Source organism: Sander vitreus, chromosome 7, assembly GCF_031162955.1.
Source record: "Sander vitreus isolate 19-12246 chromosome 7, sanVit1, whole genome shotgun sequence".
Lineage (NCBI taxonomy): Eukaryota > Metazoa > Chordata > Actinopteri > Perciformes > Percidae > Sander > Sander vitreus.
Window position 1 is genome coordinate 15,786,017 of NC_135861.1, and position 18,616 is coordinate 15,804,632.

General features: G+C 40.1%; 1 protein-coding gene across 2 annotated transcripts; it reads left to right on the top strand.

Moving 5' to 3' along the window:
• atf7a (activating transcription factor 7a) lies at positions 1-18,290 on the top strand. Of its 2 annotated transcripts, none has more exons than XM_078254912.1 (12): positions 1-61; positions 5,167-5,301; positions 8,535-8,631; positions 8,868-8,980; positions 9,418-9,582; positions 9,679-9,827; positions 10,350-10,443; positions 10,559-10,678; positions 13,379-13,528; positions 13,817-14,005; positions 14,427-14,532; positions 14,745-18,290. In XM_078254912.1, the coding sequence occupies exons 2-12, from the start codon at positions 5,203-5,205 to the stop codon at positions 14,975-14,977; spliced, it is 1,515 nt and encodes a 504-aa protein (XP_078111038.1). In that variant the 5' UTR covers positions 1-61; positions 5,167-5,202; the 3' UTR covers positions 14,978-18,290. The 2 variants fall into 2 exon arrangements, with proteins under 2 accessions (XP_078111038.1, XP_078111039.1); XM_078254913.1 differs by having other exon boundaries at positions 5,230-5,301.
• The last annotated feature ends 326 nt before the right edge of the window (positions 18,291-18,616 follow it).

Sequence of the window (18,616 nt, forward strand, 5' to 3'; positions counted from 1 at the left end):
GGAGTGTCAAATTCCAAGAGAGAGGAGAGGAGAGGGGAGCCAGAGAGAGAGGGGCGCAAGGGTGAGTTTGTAAACACTTTATTACCCTTTAAATTTACCATAGATATGTCGAATACACTAAACTATGACAAAGTAGCGATCGGCGCACTAGTTTTTCAGTGTTCGTTAATGTTAAAACTACACTTCTATTTAATTGTCAAAACTGTTGTGGCAGCCAACGTTACAACGTTTCATTCGGACCCACTGTCTTGCTTTGCACTCAAGTGTCAGTCCGCTAACCAACCAACCTTTTTACATTGTTTGACTGTCCGTAATGGCTTTAAAATACACCAGTTCACTTCGAATATAATTAAATTAGCGTTGATGTGTGTTTGTTGTCATCGTTGAAACTGGTAGTAGCGCTGTTATTACACATTTTGAATGTGCGTTCGGCCTGTTGTTAACGCTAGCCATACCAGCTAGCCATTAGTTTTTTGAGGATACAAAAAGTTGATTTCGGGTTTCTAACCAATCAGAATCAGCTAGCCGATGTTATTGACAGGGTCCAAAGCGTTGCATGCGTTAGATACGGTTGACTGACGATCTTATAGCCAATTGCTGAAAAGAAAAGGCGGTCTTGTTACGGGAAAAGGCATGGCTAAGTGTGCCCGTACGTCGCCAGACAGTAATGAAAGCAAAAAAAGACAAACTTTTCGTCAGTCGGCGTTGTCTGGAAGAAGGAACTAAAGTTTGCAGGACTTTGGGATTGCAGTTTAACATTTACCTTGTTTTTTACATGCCTGAATCCCCACGAAAAGATTTTCCTGTCTGTTTTTTGGCGGTAAAAAATGCTGTAATGATAATCTGGATCTGGGCAAGAAGAGCCTCTAAAGAAGTCAAAGTCTCAAGTAAATATGATATCCATAGTATTGCAATTTGAGCTGTTAAACGCCCCAGGATCCGCATCCCCATGCATGTCAACACCTTCATTTGGAATGTAGGTCATGTTTTTGGCAGAGTTGTACCTCATTCCATCACATAGAGTTACATCAGAGAAAACTGTAGCTTTGGTTTTATCTAACCAAACATCTTGACCCACTCTAGTAGTGATTGTTATGCAACAGAAATGTTTTTGCTGCAACTTAAACATTATCACATTACACATATGCTGAATACATGTATTGTTTCAAAAATAAATGTTTAGCATGTATGCTTCTATGTATACATACTGTACAGCATTTGACTGACTATGCTATAGAGCATTAACCATAAAGGAGTTAGCAAAATTATTGACAGCACCATAGGCTGTGCAGGCTCTACTTGAAACACAAAACAGCCAGTTAAATGGTCTTTTTCTTTTGAACATGTTGTTATAGAGCCAAAACGCTGTGCTTACAAAAGTTGCAGACCACGAATAACCTCGGCATAGTGTTTCTGATTTAATTTTAGAAAACTGCCCTGGGTCTGTCCTGCATTGTTTGCTAGCTCGGCATGGATTTAGCTTTTAGGCCTTGTTAGTTATGCAGACATGGATATAGAATTTCATTTGTTCCATTTACCAAATCTCGGGTTCACTTTGCTTGCATAAATACATACTGGCTGTTGCACACACCCAGCTACAACCTAGAGATCTCCGGTCTTTAAAGCTCATAGCCCACATTTACACCTGTGATCCAGTAAATATCTACGGTCCTGTAATTGATCAATCGCTGACTGGCTTTTGCTATTTCACCATTTCACTCTCTCCCTCTCCTTTACTTTTTTCTTTTTGCGGGGTCTCCCCTACCCTCTGGCAATTCAAGCCTCAGATTCCAGAGTCATGGCTGCAGCGCGAGCTATTAATACAGTTTGTTTAGCCAGTTTCCTAGCAGGCTGCATCAAACACTGGATGGCTGTAGCTGATTATAGCCGGGACTGGTTCCCCTACACCTGCTGAGTCGGAGAAATCCAAGTTAACGGTAGGACTTGGGCAGCAGCTCAATGAGAGGTACAGGAATTAGGGCACTTTGACTGCTTCCATATCACCTTGGATGAAAGGAGGCGAAAATAGGTTGACTTGATATCCATGCCTGTAATAAATATCAGTGATGTGCATCAGGACTAATGTAACTAGCAGACTGATTTATTGTCTCACAGAGTTGAGGTCTGCATGAAGCAAAGCATTTGACTGTGTGCAGTCGAACCTTACACTGTCAACACATTAATTACTCTTCTCAGTGAGACATATCAGTCAAACTAGTAAATTGACTGCATCATTTATTTCTCTATTTATGTGAATCTAGCAGTGAAGATAGACAGATAGAGCTGCAGTTTTTGAAGATGTCCTTCAAGATAGATTGTCTTACCATGGGTTAGGGTTAGGGTTAGTCAAGCAATAGATGCTGAAGAAAAGACCATAACACATCTGTTTAAATCAGGTTAAGGTATTGGTTTGGGCAGCTATGAAAACAAATGGTATTTTCCTCTGTCATCTGAAATTTATGGAGGACTTCCCACAAAACCAAGTCCCACTTTTCATGTTGGTGCCAGCCAGCCAAGTTAATGTCTAGCATGTCTTTAGTAAGATGTAAACTCTGAAATCTGTTCCCATTCCTCACGCCAGATGTGTACATTTCCCCACACAGTCCACACCCTCAGTATAACGAGCTAGATGGAGTATCTTGTTTGCAGACACATCTCTGCCCAAATAGACTAGTGTATTGTAAGCACTTTGTGAGGGCCCTGGCACCGACCTGTTGCCTTTCTCCAGAGCATGGGAGGTCTGCAAGAAATCAGACTGCCCTGCTTTTTTGGCCCTTTGATCTGCACCGAGAGGGACAGGGCTTTTGCTTGCAAACACGATGCAGACTCCTTTCCTCCATAAAGACATGGAGCTGAGAGACACAACGGTTAGGCCTGTTACAGGCCCGGCATCATGGGAGAGCGTCGTATTCCAGCGCAAGGCTTCAGTAATCATGTGTTGGCTCAGGGGCAGCTGTCCTCAGCAGAGGGAGAAATGGAGGGAGGAAGGGGGAAAATATACTGACTTCAACACTGGGAAAACTTTCAGACATTTATGCCTCGCCAACATAATGAATAATCTGTCCCACTCAATAATGTTAGGCTACATGCTCAATCCATGTAGTACAACAGAGGTTAATGTGGTCAGTAACTCTCAGTTATATTACAATACTAAACATGTTTAACTAACGTTGCTTTCCAGTCTGTGGAATAGCTGTCAAACAACACAGAATTACAGCGGCTGTCATATATCATTAAAGTACAAGTTTCGGAGGGGGATCGTCTTGTAGGGGTAGTATTAAATACGTTTGAACACACATTACCGTGTTTTAGCGAAACCTTATTGAGTATTGCAGTAGTCAGTGGCTTTTGTTTATTGAAAGGTTTGTACTTGTATACATAGCAAGGGCCTTGATGCATGTTGGTAGTTGCTGTACTGTCAGTGGGACAGCGTTGTGTAATAGCTGCCAGACGTCACGTTGGGCCAGTGAGAGTGCTGAAACATTAATGTCCCTTGGTCATCGTCAGCAACTCCCCTTCAACTCCCTGATTTAGAATCAATAACCAAGTTATTTCTCTAAACTTCACAGTTTGTCTTCACATGGAGTGTTGTTCAGCTGTGCAGAACAGTACAGGGTGGGGTGGTTTGGTTTGGTTTGGTGGAGTTGGGGGTGTGTGTGTGTGGGGGGGTGGTTACTCTCCTCTGTGGAGACAGCTGATAGAAGCAGTGAGCCTCCCACAGCGTTAGTTTTTGTCACTTTAGCTTCAGGCGCAACAGGAGGAGAAACCAAACATAAGCATGTGCATATTTAACTCTTGACAATAGCATTACTCAGGAACAGAGGGATGAAGACAGCATTTAGTTTGTAGATCTGTGGAAAGCTTTGGAAGTGTTTCCAGTGCATTCAAATGTCCAGCAATGCTGCTGACCTTATGTGCCTCTGTTTTTACAGTGTTAACAGACTTGAATCTGTGTTAATAGCCCCCCAATAAAAGCCTTCATATTTTTATATTACAGCATAAGGCTGGAAAATTAAGTTCATTTATGGAATTGCTGACATGATACATATTTTATCTACTGAAAGTAACTCTCATTGCAGTTTTTAATGAATAAATTGTGTGAATTCTAAATGAGAATAGCTACAACAACCAGTCACATCTCGGCAGAATTTCAACCGACCAGTTAGCTCAAAGTCCAGAAACTGAAACTGGACATACTGTAATCAATCAGAAGTGAGCCAACATGAAAAGGGAATATACTGTAGTCTAGGAGATGTATTTGGACATCAATGTTTTAGAGTTAAATGTGACAATTTATTGTGGAATACATTTTAAATCATACTGCTCAGCCCTATTCTAGCAACAGTGTTAGCATGCATTATTACTTAAATTAATATTCAATATTTATTTTAATTCATTTTCATAGTAATTCATCTAGGCAACCAGCTAGCAAAGGTAGATGTGGGAGATCCATCAATATAATATGTATGTAATGATGTTACTCTATGTATTATTTGATGTTAAGATATAATAACAATAGTTTAAATGTTGTCTTTCCCTGGACTGAACATGAATGCCTCTACCTATTAATAATTTATAATTCTTTTCTCAGAGACTGTCACCCACCACTAGTTTACATTAATGTATGAACACTTATAGTCATACTATGTATGCTAGTTGGATTTAACCAGGACAACAAGTACAAGTGAGGTACAGTGTCAGATGAGTGTTAATGTGCCAATTCCAAAATATTTGTGCTGTGGATTCACATGAGAGTTCACAGGAAGTCAATGGAGATGAATGAAACAGAGAGTTTTGCGCAGAGAGAAACAGCTAAATCAGAGAGCGATTGAATGAGGGGCACAAGAGGGTAAAAGGTTGGGAGGTGCTAGAGAGGTGAGGAGAGGGAGTGGTAATGGGAGAAGGAGGGATTGGAAGTGAGGGGAAATGAGACAGAAGGAGAGGGAGATGCCTTTGTGTAAACGTTAGCTGTCGTGCTCTCATGTAAGCGGCTCCTCATTTGCCAACCAGAAACCCCCCTGTGTGAAGGAAGTATCACCAGGGAAACTTCGTCTCGCTGCCTCTGTGCATGTTTTTCTCCTTGCCAGGGTTATTTTTAAATAGCATTCGGCTTCCTGCTCAGACTAAAGACTACAAGCCACAGCATCCCTGTTTTGTTGTTTTCAGGATTTGCCACTTCACAAATCAAGAAAAGCCGCAGCAATGTTCTCCTCTTCTCCTCTCACGCAGTTACATTGCAAGCTCTTTGCAAAAATGGGGGACGACCGACCTTTTGTGTGCAGTGCTCCTGGCTGTGGACAGGTAAGTCTTCTCCGTCCTCGCCCTGGGTTTCAGGTGTGTGCATGTGTGTGGTGGGGTATTTTTTTTTTCCTTGTATGAGTACTCTCCAGCAGTTGACTGTAACTACTTATGATTGAATGTATTTTACTTCTAAAAGAAAAGCAAGCAAAAGGGAAACTATATTTTACTTGAAAAGACACTTGATTTGAGTAGAAAGAGCTTCAAACTGTATATACAATGAGAGAACTTGAAAACCCTGAAAAGACTTCTGGTCTGCCATCACACTTTGTTCTCATTGCCAGAATAAGCTAACTGGCTGTGATTTAGGCAACATGCTTAATAAACATCAAACAGATAGCATTCTAGCTAACATGCTGTCTTTTGAGACAATGCTGTCTCCTTCAGCAATGACTCACTGGAAGCTCCAGTGAGTAATCAGAGCACAGTTATTGTTTCAACCTGTCACTGTTGACTTCTAGCGCCTTCAGACACAGGTTTGAGCCACGGCAGTGACTCAGTTGAGTGCCAATAGTGCTCTCACGTGCCAGTAACGCGGTGCAGTGTTGGGGCTTGGCCTGATATCACAGCAAATTAAAATTAGTGTGTTCTAGGACTTATGGTTATTCAACACAGGAGACATTATGTCTGACGTTGTGCTGAATTAGCTGTCTGATCCTGTGTTCATTTGGGTGTGATATCCTAAGAGCTTGTGATGAATTATCTCTCTTGGGGTCTGGAGGAAGAAACATTTGAGATTCACACGCCGTCTTCCATTATCTGATCAGAAGCGTTCTGTTGTACATGGGATTTGCGTTTTGAACAACAGGCCTGTAAAGCAGTTAAACATGCGTGCGTTGGATAAATAAAGGATGATTTGTTTGGTTGTTCTCATCTCAGAACATTATGGACACCTAGGGACCCCTTCCCTGAACATTTAAACTTTCCTTTGACATGTTTCTGTGATGTAAATACTCTGCATATTTCATTCGTAGATATCATTATTAATTTAGTTGGCAGTTAAAACAACAGAATCACATGGAAGCTTTTCAAGGCGAAGTGACGTTGACAGTGCGGGTCTATAGCTGTGGCATGAATTTCATGGTGAACATGTTGGCAAACAGTTGCCTTTTTACACGGAGCAACATTATCATTCATTTGGAGTCATGTTTCTGTACATGTGACAAATGTAAATCTAATATTCACTCTGTTTTGGTCTTTTTTTCTTTTTTCTTTTTTTTAAGATTATTTTTTGGGGCATTTTCGGCCTTTATTTTTACAGGACAGCTGAAGACGTGAAAGGGGTCTTTGTCAACTTCTGAGGGAAATATCTGGCTCTGTAGCTGCTAAATGCTCCACTATGTTCGAAGTCATTGCAAACTTTTTGTGTCTGCAGTTTGGAGCTGGCCAGGTAGCGCATAGTGGATTTTGTGCTGAATAAAAGCTGCATACTGCAGCTGGAATCAGGGTTGACGAGAGCAGTGGACCAACGAGTGACCCATTTAAAATTACACACATTCATTTTTTGATCCATGGGTAATGTAAAAATATTGATTAGTGCAGCTTTAAATATTGTCTAGACACAAGCAGCCAAACAAGAATGAAATGACCTAAATAAAATACAGTCAAAAATGGGAGAAATGTGGGATTTAAATTTTTTTTTAAAAACTTTTTATTGATCCCCAATGGGGAAATTACAATTTACACACACACACACACACACACACACACACACACACACACACATACACACACACACACACACACGCACACACACACACACACACATGCTCAGGACCTATTCATGCACTATACGATAAAAAACATTTGATTGAAAACCTTTGGTTTTAAAACATATCAAGGTTGACTGAACCTTGATATTATAACTGACATATTATACCAGTTTAAGTACCATTACATACAAATTGTTATGAAACTTAGACATGCGCTGCATTTATTTTTTATCATCTTTGATGATATTTATTTGTGTACATTTAGACACAGAACATCCTTAATGTTACAAGTGCCTTATGTCCAAATGCCGTTTTACTTCTGCCCTTGACAAGCAACAGTTGTCGACCAGGAAAGTCTGAATCATGCCCATAATAGAATGAGGATGAATGACTCCTGGCTTTGCTCGGGGTTTTCCTTTTACCAAGTTAACAACAACAACAACAACAACAACGACAACAACAACAACACCCCATTATATGATGCCCAGTATGTACTGTGTGGGGAGGGGTTATCTTAGCTGCCAGTATCTCATAGAGGAAGATTAGTTGGAGATAGTTTCCTCTGCAAGTTCCAGCTGCCTTGTTCAGAGGAAAGAGATAAATGAGACATGTAGTTGTATTGGTGATGTTGCCTGGTAGGGCTAAAATAGGCCCCCTTGACACTTGACTGTGTTTCCACTTCACTCGCTCACGTCTGAACTCGCAACTGCAACACAGTCCCCAAAATAGGCTGCTGCCAATGGTGAATAGGCTGGTACCAAAGCCAAGATTATTCCTCCTACGTCTCTGACTGATTCACCTCGCCACTTCTCCAAAGAAGAAGTACCATGTCTCAGACGATAGCTGTTGGTGCTCTCTACTAAAGATCTGCTTTGCCAGTGCCAGACCTCCTGTAGCTTCCACTCTAGATACCTGATAGGAAATAACAGAGCAAAGGCTAATATAGAGCTTTACTGATACTCAGTTTGCAGAATCCACGTTTTACACACTGACTAGCTTGACAACAGCAGGTTCTCTTCTGTAAACCAGTTGCATTTGCATCTTCTGTTGTGATGTGTTAGCTCATTTGCTTTTGGCCATGCCACAGTATTCATGCTTCATCAATTTGACATTTTTAACCATTGCTCTTGCAATTCATTCATTCATTCATTCATGCATTCATTCCCTGCTGTTAAAATCATTTAAGCACTTTTCTAGATAACTCTACTTTGTGTAAAGATATGTTCTGCGGCTATAATGGGCCCATTTAGTGCTTTTAGACACAAGGAATTGTACACCACAGATACAGTGCTTTTTATGGTTTGTCACATCATGTGTACAGTATAGGCTGCATGTGTTGCTGCAAGATGATCTCTTGGAGATGTACTCCAAGAGATCATCTGTATGTGATTACTGCAATATGATATCTGGGTTAAGGTTCTATAGGCTATTTCCTTAAGTCACCAGAACAAGTAGACAATTACCTGTAGGCTGCTTTATATGATGTACTTATCTTTCCTCTTTCTTCTTGTTCATTTGTTCCAGAGGTTTACCAATGAGGACCACTTGGCTGTACACAAACACAAGCATGAGATGACACTGAAATTTGGACCAGCCAGGACAGACTCTGTCATCATTGCCGGTAGTGTACTGTTTGCCTTGGAGACAAACGCAAAGCGTACCTCTTCCTCTTTGTTAAAAATCCTCTCCCTGCACTCAGCTGAAGACTGTTCAGCGTGTTCCAACACTATTAGTACAATCTCAAGAAAAGCAGCTCCAAAGACACATTTATGACATGGGTTTCTATAGTCAATGCTGTGTGAACTACGTGTGAAAATGTTGCTTTGAATAGTTGTCTCTATGCATTTGCTTTGCCAGACCAGACACCTACTCCCACCCGCTTCCTAAAGAACTGCGAGGAGGTTGGTCTGTTCAATGAGCTGGCCAGCTCCTTCGAACAAGACGATGATGACAAGAGAGCAAAAAACTCTGTAAGAAATGCTTGGGGATGATGAGTTTGTCAATGTTTTCATCTTTGTGCATGCATGTGTTTATGCCTTTTATGTATAATTATTTACAGAAACTAATGGAATTTCCTACAAGACTTCCACACAATGAAAGATTATTTTTTACTTCCTTCTTTTTAATGAGTCAAAAAATGATTGCTTGCAGAAATTCCTGCTTTGTGCACTTTGTCTGTGTATCATCATAACTGAAACTATTGCAATAGCTTGTTACGATAATTTTATTAAAATGGTTCAGTGTGTGTTTATTGCACCTAAAATAGTGTTAACTAATGCTATGGTTGTTTGGTTTGTGTGATAAATACCAGCTTCCATTTTTGATGTACTGTAGTCTAGTAGTTTGTTTGATAAGTCATGTGAACTTACACTCTTTATCTCACTTTCACTGTCTCTGTCCTTCTCAGCTCCCTGCTCCCAACTCTGTGGCTGTGGACATGAGCGTGCAGGCATCATCCGACGTGAAGGTGAAAGAAGAGGCACCTGTAGAGGTCGACTCCTCGCCACCAAGCAGCCCTGAATCTTTCTCTGAAGATTCAGAAAACAGCATCGAGCCTCTGGTTAAAGGAAAGGTAGGACAGAATGCTGGAGGAGAGGGGTTTGCGTGAGTGTATAGAGAGGAGGGTGGATCCTTAAATGATGTACTTACCTCATCGCTATTCTCCCAGGACACACCACCCAGGAGTTCAGCCCCCACCCCGACTATTGTGCGTCCAGGTTCCCTCCCACTACACTTGGGCTTTGATGCCCTTCAGCCCACCATGCCGTCACCCACCTCTGTCATCACACAGACACCACCTTCCAATCGTACTCTGTGGTGAGTAACGTTCAACATCCTGTTAATGAGCTCTGATGACCGCTTTAACCCTGATTTGCCTTAAGTAGCTTTTAAGCTTTTTAAAAAAACACATTTTCCACATACAATCCACATTTCCCAGATTCTAGATGTGCTGGTTCCAACACTATGTTGAACCTATATGATGCTTATGAGTAAACCTTTCAAACTCAAGATGCCATCACGTTTTTTTTGTGGCTGCACAAGTTTAAATATGTTAGTTGTTTTGTGCAACTTTAATACATTTCCCCGTCATTAACCTGACATATGCTGTATTTAAAACCTTTTTGAAATTTGATATACATCTCTGGGTTTGAGCAGTCTTTGTATGCACAGCTTGGACGAGTAATGATGGATGTAAGTGTGGATTATTTGGTGGGGTTGAAGTGGAAATTATTTTTCTTGATGGTGATAGTTGCTATGTTTACAGAAACGTTGTTGTATAAAATTGTAATTTATACAAACATAAACATATGTTTATGACTTAACTTCCTGTCTGGCTAGTTCGCCAACCAGCCACTACCCCATGATGATGCTTCCCTCTGGTCAGGCAGTGCCTGTGCTCCCTGGTCCAGTACATATGCCCTCTGTCATCAATGTAAGCCAGACCAGCAGTCTAAACATGTTGTATTTCTTTTTTTTTTTTTATAGCTAAGAGAAGTTAGTTGAAGTTGTTAATACATGTATATTTGTGCATCTTATCTGGTCTCCAGCTGGCCCGACCCATGTGCATGGTACCCAACATTCCTGGGATCCCCGGGCCTCCTCTGGGAGGCAGCAGCAGCGGCTCTAACTCCCCCTCTGGCTACAGCATCCACTCAGAGGCCAAGATGGTCAGCACTAGATTAGCTCTCTATTTTTATCTCTTTATCTGTTCTTTTTGTCTCCATCTTCACCCTCCAGCCTTCCTCTGCACTGGCTTAGTTTGTTCATCATATGACTTACTGCAGTTACTTGTTTATTTAACCCTTCCAACACAACACCACAATTGGTCCTGATTCTATGATACTGCAAAGTACACACTGAGCTCTACGTAAGGATTCCACGTTCCAACTGTATTTCGGATGAGACTGAGTTAGTGTGGTTATTGTTTACAGTATTACAACATGCACAAAGTATTTACTTATAGTAGTTTTGTTGGTGTGCTGAATGTTTTGTGGACATAGTCAGACACATGGACATGGGTTCGCTCAGTCACTACTTCCTATATAATCAGTTTACTCTAGTAAGCAGTAATTTGAGATTTCGTACACCTACAGTCATGTGAAAAAATTAGGACACCCATGCTAAAGTTGACTAAAAAGAGGAATACAAAAATCATCTTTTGCAAATTGATCTTAATGCCTTAATTAAAAAAATTAGGAAAAATCTTTAAGGACACCAATTTTTTTTGTGAATGAATAATGTAAATAAATAAATGTTCTTCCTTAAAATACAGGGGGCATAAGTAAGTACACCCCTATGTTAAATCCCCATAGAGACAGGCAGATTTTTATTTTTAAAGGCCAGTTATTTCATGGATCCAGGATACTATGATCCTGATAAAGTTCCCTTGGCCTTTGGAATTAAAATAGCCCCACTTCATCACATACCCTTCATCATACCTTGAGATTGGCATGGTTTTATTTCAGTTAGTCTAATAGCTGGTTTGATTTGCATTGAGAGATGATTTTATGGAAAGTACCCCATGCCAATCTCTAGGTATGATGAAGGGGATGTGATGATGTGGGGCTATTTTAATTCCAAAGGCCAAGGGAACTTTATCAGGATGCATAGTATCCTGGATCCATGAAATAACTGGCCTTTAAAAATAAAAATCTGCCTGCCTATGGGAATTTAACATAGGGTGTACTACTATGCCCCCTGTATTTTACAGGAAGACATTTATTACGATACATTATTCATTCACAAAGAAAATTGGTGTCCTTAAAGTTGGATTTTTCCTCATTGTTTTTAATTAAGGCATTAAGATCAATTTCCAAAAGATGATTTTTTTTTATTCCTCTTTTTAGTCCACTTTACATGGGTGTCCTAATTTTTTCACATGACTGTACTTATCACTGATAAGTGTCACATAACAGTAAGTTTTGCATCTGTAAAATGTGGCGCGTTGCATCGTAGGATTGTTTACAGAAAGTAGTGTACATGCCATTGATGCTACTTTCTTTATTCCATTGTGGAATTTTGGAGGGCACTATTCAATTCAATTCAAACTACTTTATTTATCCCAAAATTATAATAATTATTGTTATTACTATATTTAAGTGCATACATTTACTAGGGGTGTGCAAACAAATCGATTCACATTCGAACTGCGATTCAAGCTCTATTCATCTAAAAAACTGCTGAAAAATCTATTCATAGAATTCCAAAAATCGATTCATATTTTATTCTTTTTAAATTAATTTTTTATTTTTTTTAATTGTATGTCTACTGCAATCACATGGGAATAGTAACTGCATTTACATACTGTGAATCGTTTTTTGAATCGAGAATTGTTTTTGAATCGAAAATCGATTTTGAATCGAATCTTGAGACTGAAAATCGAATCTGAATCGTGCACCCCCAACATTTACACACTCAGACCGTCAAATAAAATAATGGACAGTAAATATAGTGCACTATGCAGTATGCAGGGACTGAGTGATTTCGGACAGCCGTGTTACTACCAAGTAATTATTGTCAAAATGCTGCCTTGTACTTGCTCTTGACCAGTTGTATGCCTTCACTGCCACAAATTGTTATTTTCAAATCACTACTCTCAGCTGGATAAAGCACAATATCGCAGAGCAACATCATCTGAAAATTGTTCCCGGAACATATAACTTTAGTTGTCTCACATCAGCTACAAAGCTTCCAGTGCTGAACCCAGTACAAAAGGGTTGAGAACAGGATTACACATAAATGTGCTGCTGAAAACAGGCTGGAACTGTGTGACACTGTCAGGTCAGCATGGGCTCAGATGTCAGATGCAGAATTAGAGTACTTTTTAACTTTCTTGAGGAAAAGAGCAGTAAAACCTGCTGCTTATTTAATTATGTTATTAAAACACCAGAGATCTAGCATTACACCGATGTACTGCATGTAAAATGTGTAACTGAGCAGCAGTACAAAAATGTGTCACTAGAGATAAATCAGCTTTCATCCCAAAGTGTATCTGGTGCACAAGTGTGATCAAGAACTTACTTTAGGCTGTATTGAAGATTAGTAACTAAGCTTTAAGTCAAGTTATTTTTCCTGATATTTTAAATGAGTTGATGGGTTAACATGGAGTCAACTTAGTACAGTCTATGTAGATTGGGATTGCTATGATGGTGCGGTGTATGCAAATGATGACATAAAATACAAAAAAGTAGTGCTATTGAATCTGACCTGCTGTGTTTCTGCTTTCTTTGCCTTTTCTTTGCCAGTGATAAAGCCTTTTTCTTTTATACTTACATACTAATGTATACCATTTATACTGTTGGTTTGGACTTTGTATTCCAATTCCTGTGCTTGTTATTGATGTTGGTCATATCATTGTTCCCCTGTAGCGTCTGAAGGCTGCACTGTCCCAGCAGAGCCCGTCAGGATACAGTATGGGGGTCATGTCCATGGGCGGCAGCCCCATGATACCTCAGAGGGCAGAGCAGAGCCAGCTGCTTGTCCAACATCCAGATGCTCCATCACCTGCACAACCTCAGGTACACTGTGTTGTCTATAGTCAAGGACCTGACGGTAACATGATTTTCAGGTCCAAGATAAACGTCAAAATCTAATAAATGTCCAAAAGTAACTGAGATAAACCTTGTATGATGTATAGCTTATCACTAGAAACTTGGGCTGTATGTCTTGTGGTGAGATGACTATAATGTGCTCTGACTAAAATAATGAAACTATGACTCAAACTTCCCTTTTTTTCTTGTATTTCTTCCGCTCCCCTCCCCTGTCTCTCGGTTTCCTCCTCACCCTTTACCCTGTTCTCCTTCTAGGTGTCTCCAGCACAGCCTACAGGTGGGCGTCGGCGGCGGACGGCAGAAGATGACCCAGATGAGCGAAGGCAGCGCTTCCTTGAGAGGAATCGGGCCGCTGCATCGCGCTGCAGACAGAAACGCAAACTGTGGGTCAGCTCCCTAGAGAAGAAGGCTGAGGAGCTCTGCAACCTGAACGTCTCACTGTCTGTGAGTGGGTGGGTGGGGGAGGGATGAAATGTGTATTGTGGGAGGCCTGTGTTAGTGTGCATGGTCACACTAACACGTCGTGGTAGTTTGTGAGGTGTTTTCCATCAGTTTATTAGGTCATTTTTTCAAATGGTTAAAGTCACAGGACTTGAAACCGTGGGACTCATTACAACTTGTTTCATATCTTTATTGTGTTAAATTGTGGTTTTAAGTTGTTTTTTTTTACACTGTATGACCACTTCTCCACTGCCAGCTGTACTGTAGTGGAAACCAGACTGCTTACCCCTTAACAGCATTTCTTAGCTGAAAAACGTGCAAGGTTTCTCTGTTTTGAATAATTTGACCCCATTTTTTGGTAACTGTATGTCTAACTATAATGTGAATTCTGAAAAGTGTAAGTCCTTATTTTTTGATCCCACAGAATGAAGTGTCTCTGTTGCGGAACGAGGTGGCTCATTTGAAGCAGCTGCTGCTGGCCCACAAGGACTGTCCTGTGACCACCCTACAGAAGAAGACTGCCTACTTAGGTGAACCTTTTTAAAATGATGCCATGCTACTCACCTGGTATCGTCATGTTATTCGGGACGTCATTCTTAAATGGTGCAACTGCTAAACAACAAAGATAATGTCTGGAGCTTTTCAGTAAAGCTGGTAGGGATTGTCTTAAAGCTTTAAAGTGAAATGCTTTTGCCAGTTTAAGTATACATCTGTAATTGTGTCCTTTTTTTCTTCTGTGTAGCTGCAGAAGAGAGCATGAAAGACACCTCACAGCCTTCAGGTTCCCCTGCCCCAGTGATCCAGCACAGCTCTTTGGCGCACAGCCCCTCTGCAGGGCACAATGGCCTGAGCTCAAGGGCAGCAGCTGAGGCCATGGCTATGTCTGTGCTGGCAGGAATGGGCCAGCATCAGAGGGCTGAGAGTGGATCCTCTCACATTATCATGGCTGCACAGTCTCAATCTGCTGCCAGATGATGAGCGATGCCACCCCGGCCCAGACTTGGCTCACATTCGACACCCAGGGGTAAAAAGGAGCAGCGGACCGCCCCTCCCAACTTTCCTCAATCTAGAAGTGCAAATTTCTCATCTTCCCCCTTCGCTGTGCTCCTCTGCTCTCTCTGACCTCCTGTGGAGCCATCATGCTGTGGCCTGGAGCTCAGCAGCAGCCTTCTGGGAATGGACTGAGACTTTTGAGAGAGCTTCCTGTTCACTTTGCCATAGACTACAGGGGCTGGACTCCAACCTCCCATCATTGTTCCCCCTCTGTGCTTCCCTACTCATCTCTCCACCCACCCTCAGTCAAAATGGCTCTTCACTGGACTGTAGGACTGCATCACTCTGAGTGTACTGCCGTAATGAACAGTTTGCACAAACGTGTGGATAAACATTCTCGATCAAATCACATACCAAACAACACACAGGGCTTTACACTGTTTTCAGCAGGGAATAGTGCCTTGTGCTCCACAACTTTTTAGCCACGCACACACCCACTCATGCCATCACAGCATACGTCCCTATACATCCTTAGCTCCAAAGATGCAGTAGTTGTCTAGACGTCAGTGACTTAGATCTCAAATACTCACTCAAACCTTTTGTATGGTTAATGGTTAATAATGGTTCCACCTCCAAGGCGATCTCATCATGGACCCAAAAACCTTACCTCAATTACTCCCATTTATGATAAAATTAATAAACTGTGTGTGTGATAAGCTCTGTGCGTATATATTTATATACATCAGAACATAGCAGTTTGCCTACTCCTGATCTGATACGTTAATAGCTGGATTGTTAGCATGTGACTTTTTCTATTAGGGTGTTATGTTCTTGATACAGCTATGTGCAGCTATACTTTTTAAAATGAATTGGCACATCCTCCCAGATTAGTCCACAGAACCAAAATACGTTGGATTGACAGTGTATTACCTTAAAAGTAGTTTGTGTGAGCAATTTTGTTTTGACCTGAAGGGAATTCAGCCTCTCCCTCCCTCCTCCTCCTCATCTTCACTTTCCTTTAAACAGTTTTGCTGTTTATTGGTTTGTAATTGGATGCGTTTTCTATTTTATATGAAACTATTCTAGTGACTGTGTTTCTCTGTGTGGGCCCTGGACTTACTGTAACTGCTATTTCACACTTCTCAGGATGGTTGCACATCCTTGCTGCTCGTTGGAAGTGCGATGAACCCCTTGGTCTCTCTGCTCTTTACCAAACCTAAACTAAGCCATAATGACCACAAATCAGATATCTGAATCTCCAAAGACCACCATGTACTTGTTCTGGGGGAAGTTCTGTTATTTTGTGACTCAGAGGTCACAGTGACACAATCTACAGTATATCACTGCTTGTTACTTGCACTTACACTCAATCTCACACACAGTGTCTGATCATTTTTGCCTTAAGATCACATTGGTGCCTCCGATATCCCCCTAAAAAACACAGTTTTGCTCATTTGAAAAAACAATGGAGCCTTAGAATAATATATTTGACATGATTTGTTTATTTCATCAAATGAAAAACAACCAATGAGGAACAAACGATTTACTTGTTGAAGATTCCTCAAAGCCTTTAAAATGAATGGTTCATTTAACCATTGGTCTCTTCTCAGTGACATAAAATGATCCCATACTTGGCTGTCATCTGGTGGAGAGACACAGCAAAGACATCTTTACTGGTAAAAGCTTTGAGAGTGGAAAAAGTTTCTGAATGTCTCCAGTGCTTTAGAAATCCCACCAAGATATTTTACCAAGATAGTGTATTTTTACATAACAACACCTAAACAAGCGGTTTGCTTTTCTTGTTTTTTTCCTGTATATGTTTCTCCCTTCACTTGTCTGATATGATCATATATTTGCAAGATGTTATATTTCAAAAATAAGATATCTGTCCATTACCACAAGGGCATGTTTTATGCACTAAAATAATGCAAGTTTATTGTTGCTTTGTATTTCTCTTCATTTAAAGTTTTCCAGTTCTCTTGTCCTTTTGGTCTTTTTCAGAGATATCGGATCCTTTTAAAAAAATAATCATATTTTCTCCTATCTGTACTGTATACCTAAATGGGAATTTGCTCAGCAACTTTAAAACCTTTCACCTTTGACTGAACCTCTTGTCCTTCAGTTCCAATGGCGACCCCGGCATTTTGTTGTACTTTGGAGCTGGCGCTATATTTGGCAGTCCCTTATAGACGATTGTTCATATGAAACGAAAAGTCTAACTATATTTAGCTTTCATGTATTTCATGTCATTGGCACCTTTTTTGTCATTTCTTGTTTTCTGTTGTTGTGTGCTATTTTCAGCACTAAACAACCTTTGTCATATCACTTTTTGATTGTACTGATGAATATAGAAACTAATTTCTTTAACACAGATTTATTTTTAGTTTTGGTTTCTCTACAGAAAAATGTCATGAGTCCTTTTTCAAAAAGTGAATTTATCCCCTTTGTTACAGTATATCTTTAAAGATGAATTTGGTCATGTCTTTTGACTGTCCTTTTAACTTATTTTTTTAATTGGTCAACTAACAATTGTCATTACAGTCTTTGGCATATTATTATTACCTAGAATTGTTGTGAGCAATTTAATGAAAAATGCAACAATGAAAGTTGCACATAGTATATTAATACTAACTCACAGTGGCTCACACTCCCATTGTTGGACTGATGATTTCAAAAATTGTCTTTGTATTGTACATATCTGTACTATATGAATATATTTACTTTTCCATGCATGTCCAAGTGGAATACTATGAACACTTACAGTGCTGCAGTTTTAATTAAAGTAACTACATCTTAATGAACATTTATAAAGTTTGGTTTGTTTGTTGTCAGTTTAGATTCACAATGACAAAAAGTTGTTTATTATAAATTTGCTGTAATCTTACATAACTGGAGACTCGCAGTTAGTCAGTTTTTGGTAAAATGTGGTATGAAAGGCAGTGTATTTGAATAGGAGAGAATATACTGTATGTAAGGACATTGTACTGCCTGCTTTGTTCATAGTTGTCTGTACCCAGTGTTCCCTCCCCCTTCAGTCATTGACTGACATGATTGTGTTGTTACTAATGACTGTGTAGAGAAGAGCAAAATAACTCATTATAAGTACTCTGGTTTCTGTACTTGAATATTTGTTTCATGTACTTTTGAAGTACATTCTATAATTCTTCAACTTTCTTTGAAGCATGGCCGTAGCTACTATTGAGGACTCTGAGGTCATGTCCTCCATATTTTTCTGGGGACTTTGGAGCATGTAGCAGCCTAAGGTTATATTCTGCAATTAAAAATGTAAACATTGTGAGTATCGTATAGACTGATTCTAGTTTTGTTTAACCCTCAAATGTTTAAATTTGACTACTTTTAGACCAAAACCGAAATAGATATATCATTCGGTATCTAGGATTTTAGTCCTGGTAGTGTGGAGGAAGGCTTCGAAACAGCATTTTGACCTTGTTGAGAAATAACATTTACAGAAGATATAATCAAGCATTTAACTTAAAAATATATTACATTTTCCTGGAAAAGTGTGGTGTGTATTTAGAGGCTAGACTCGTGACCTTAGTATTTTTCAAATCCTTGCTATGGCACTGCTTTTAACTTGATGTTTTGTCAAGTACTTTTGGA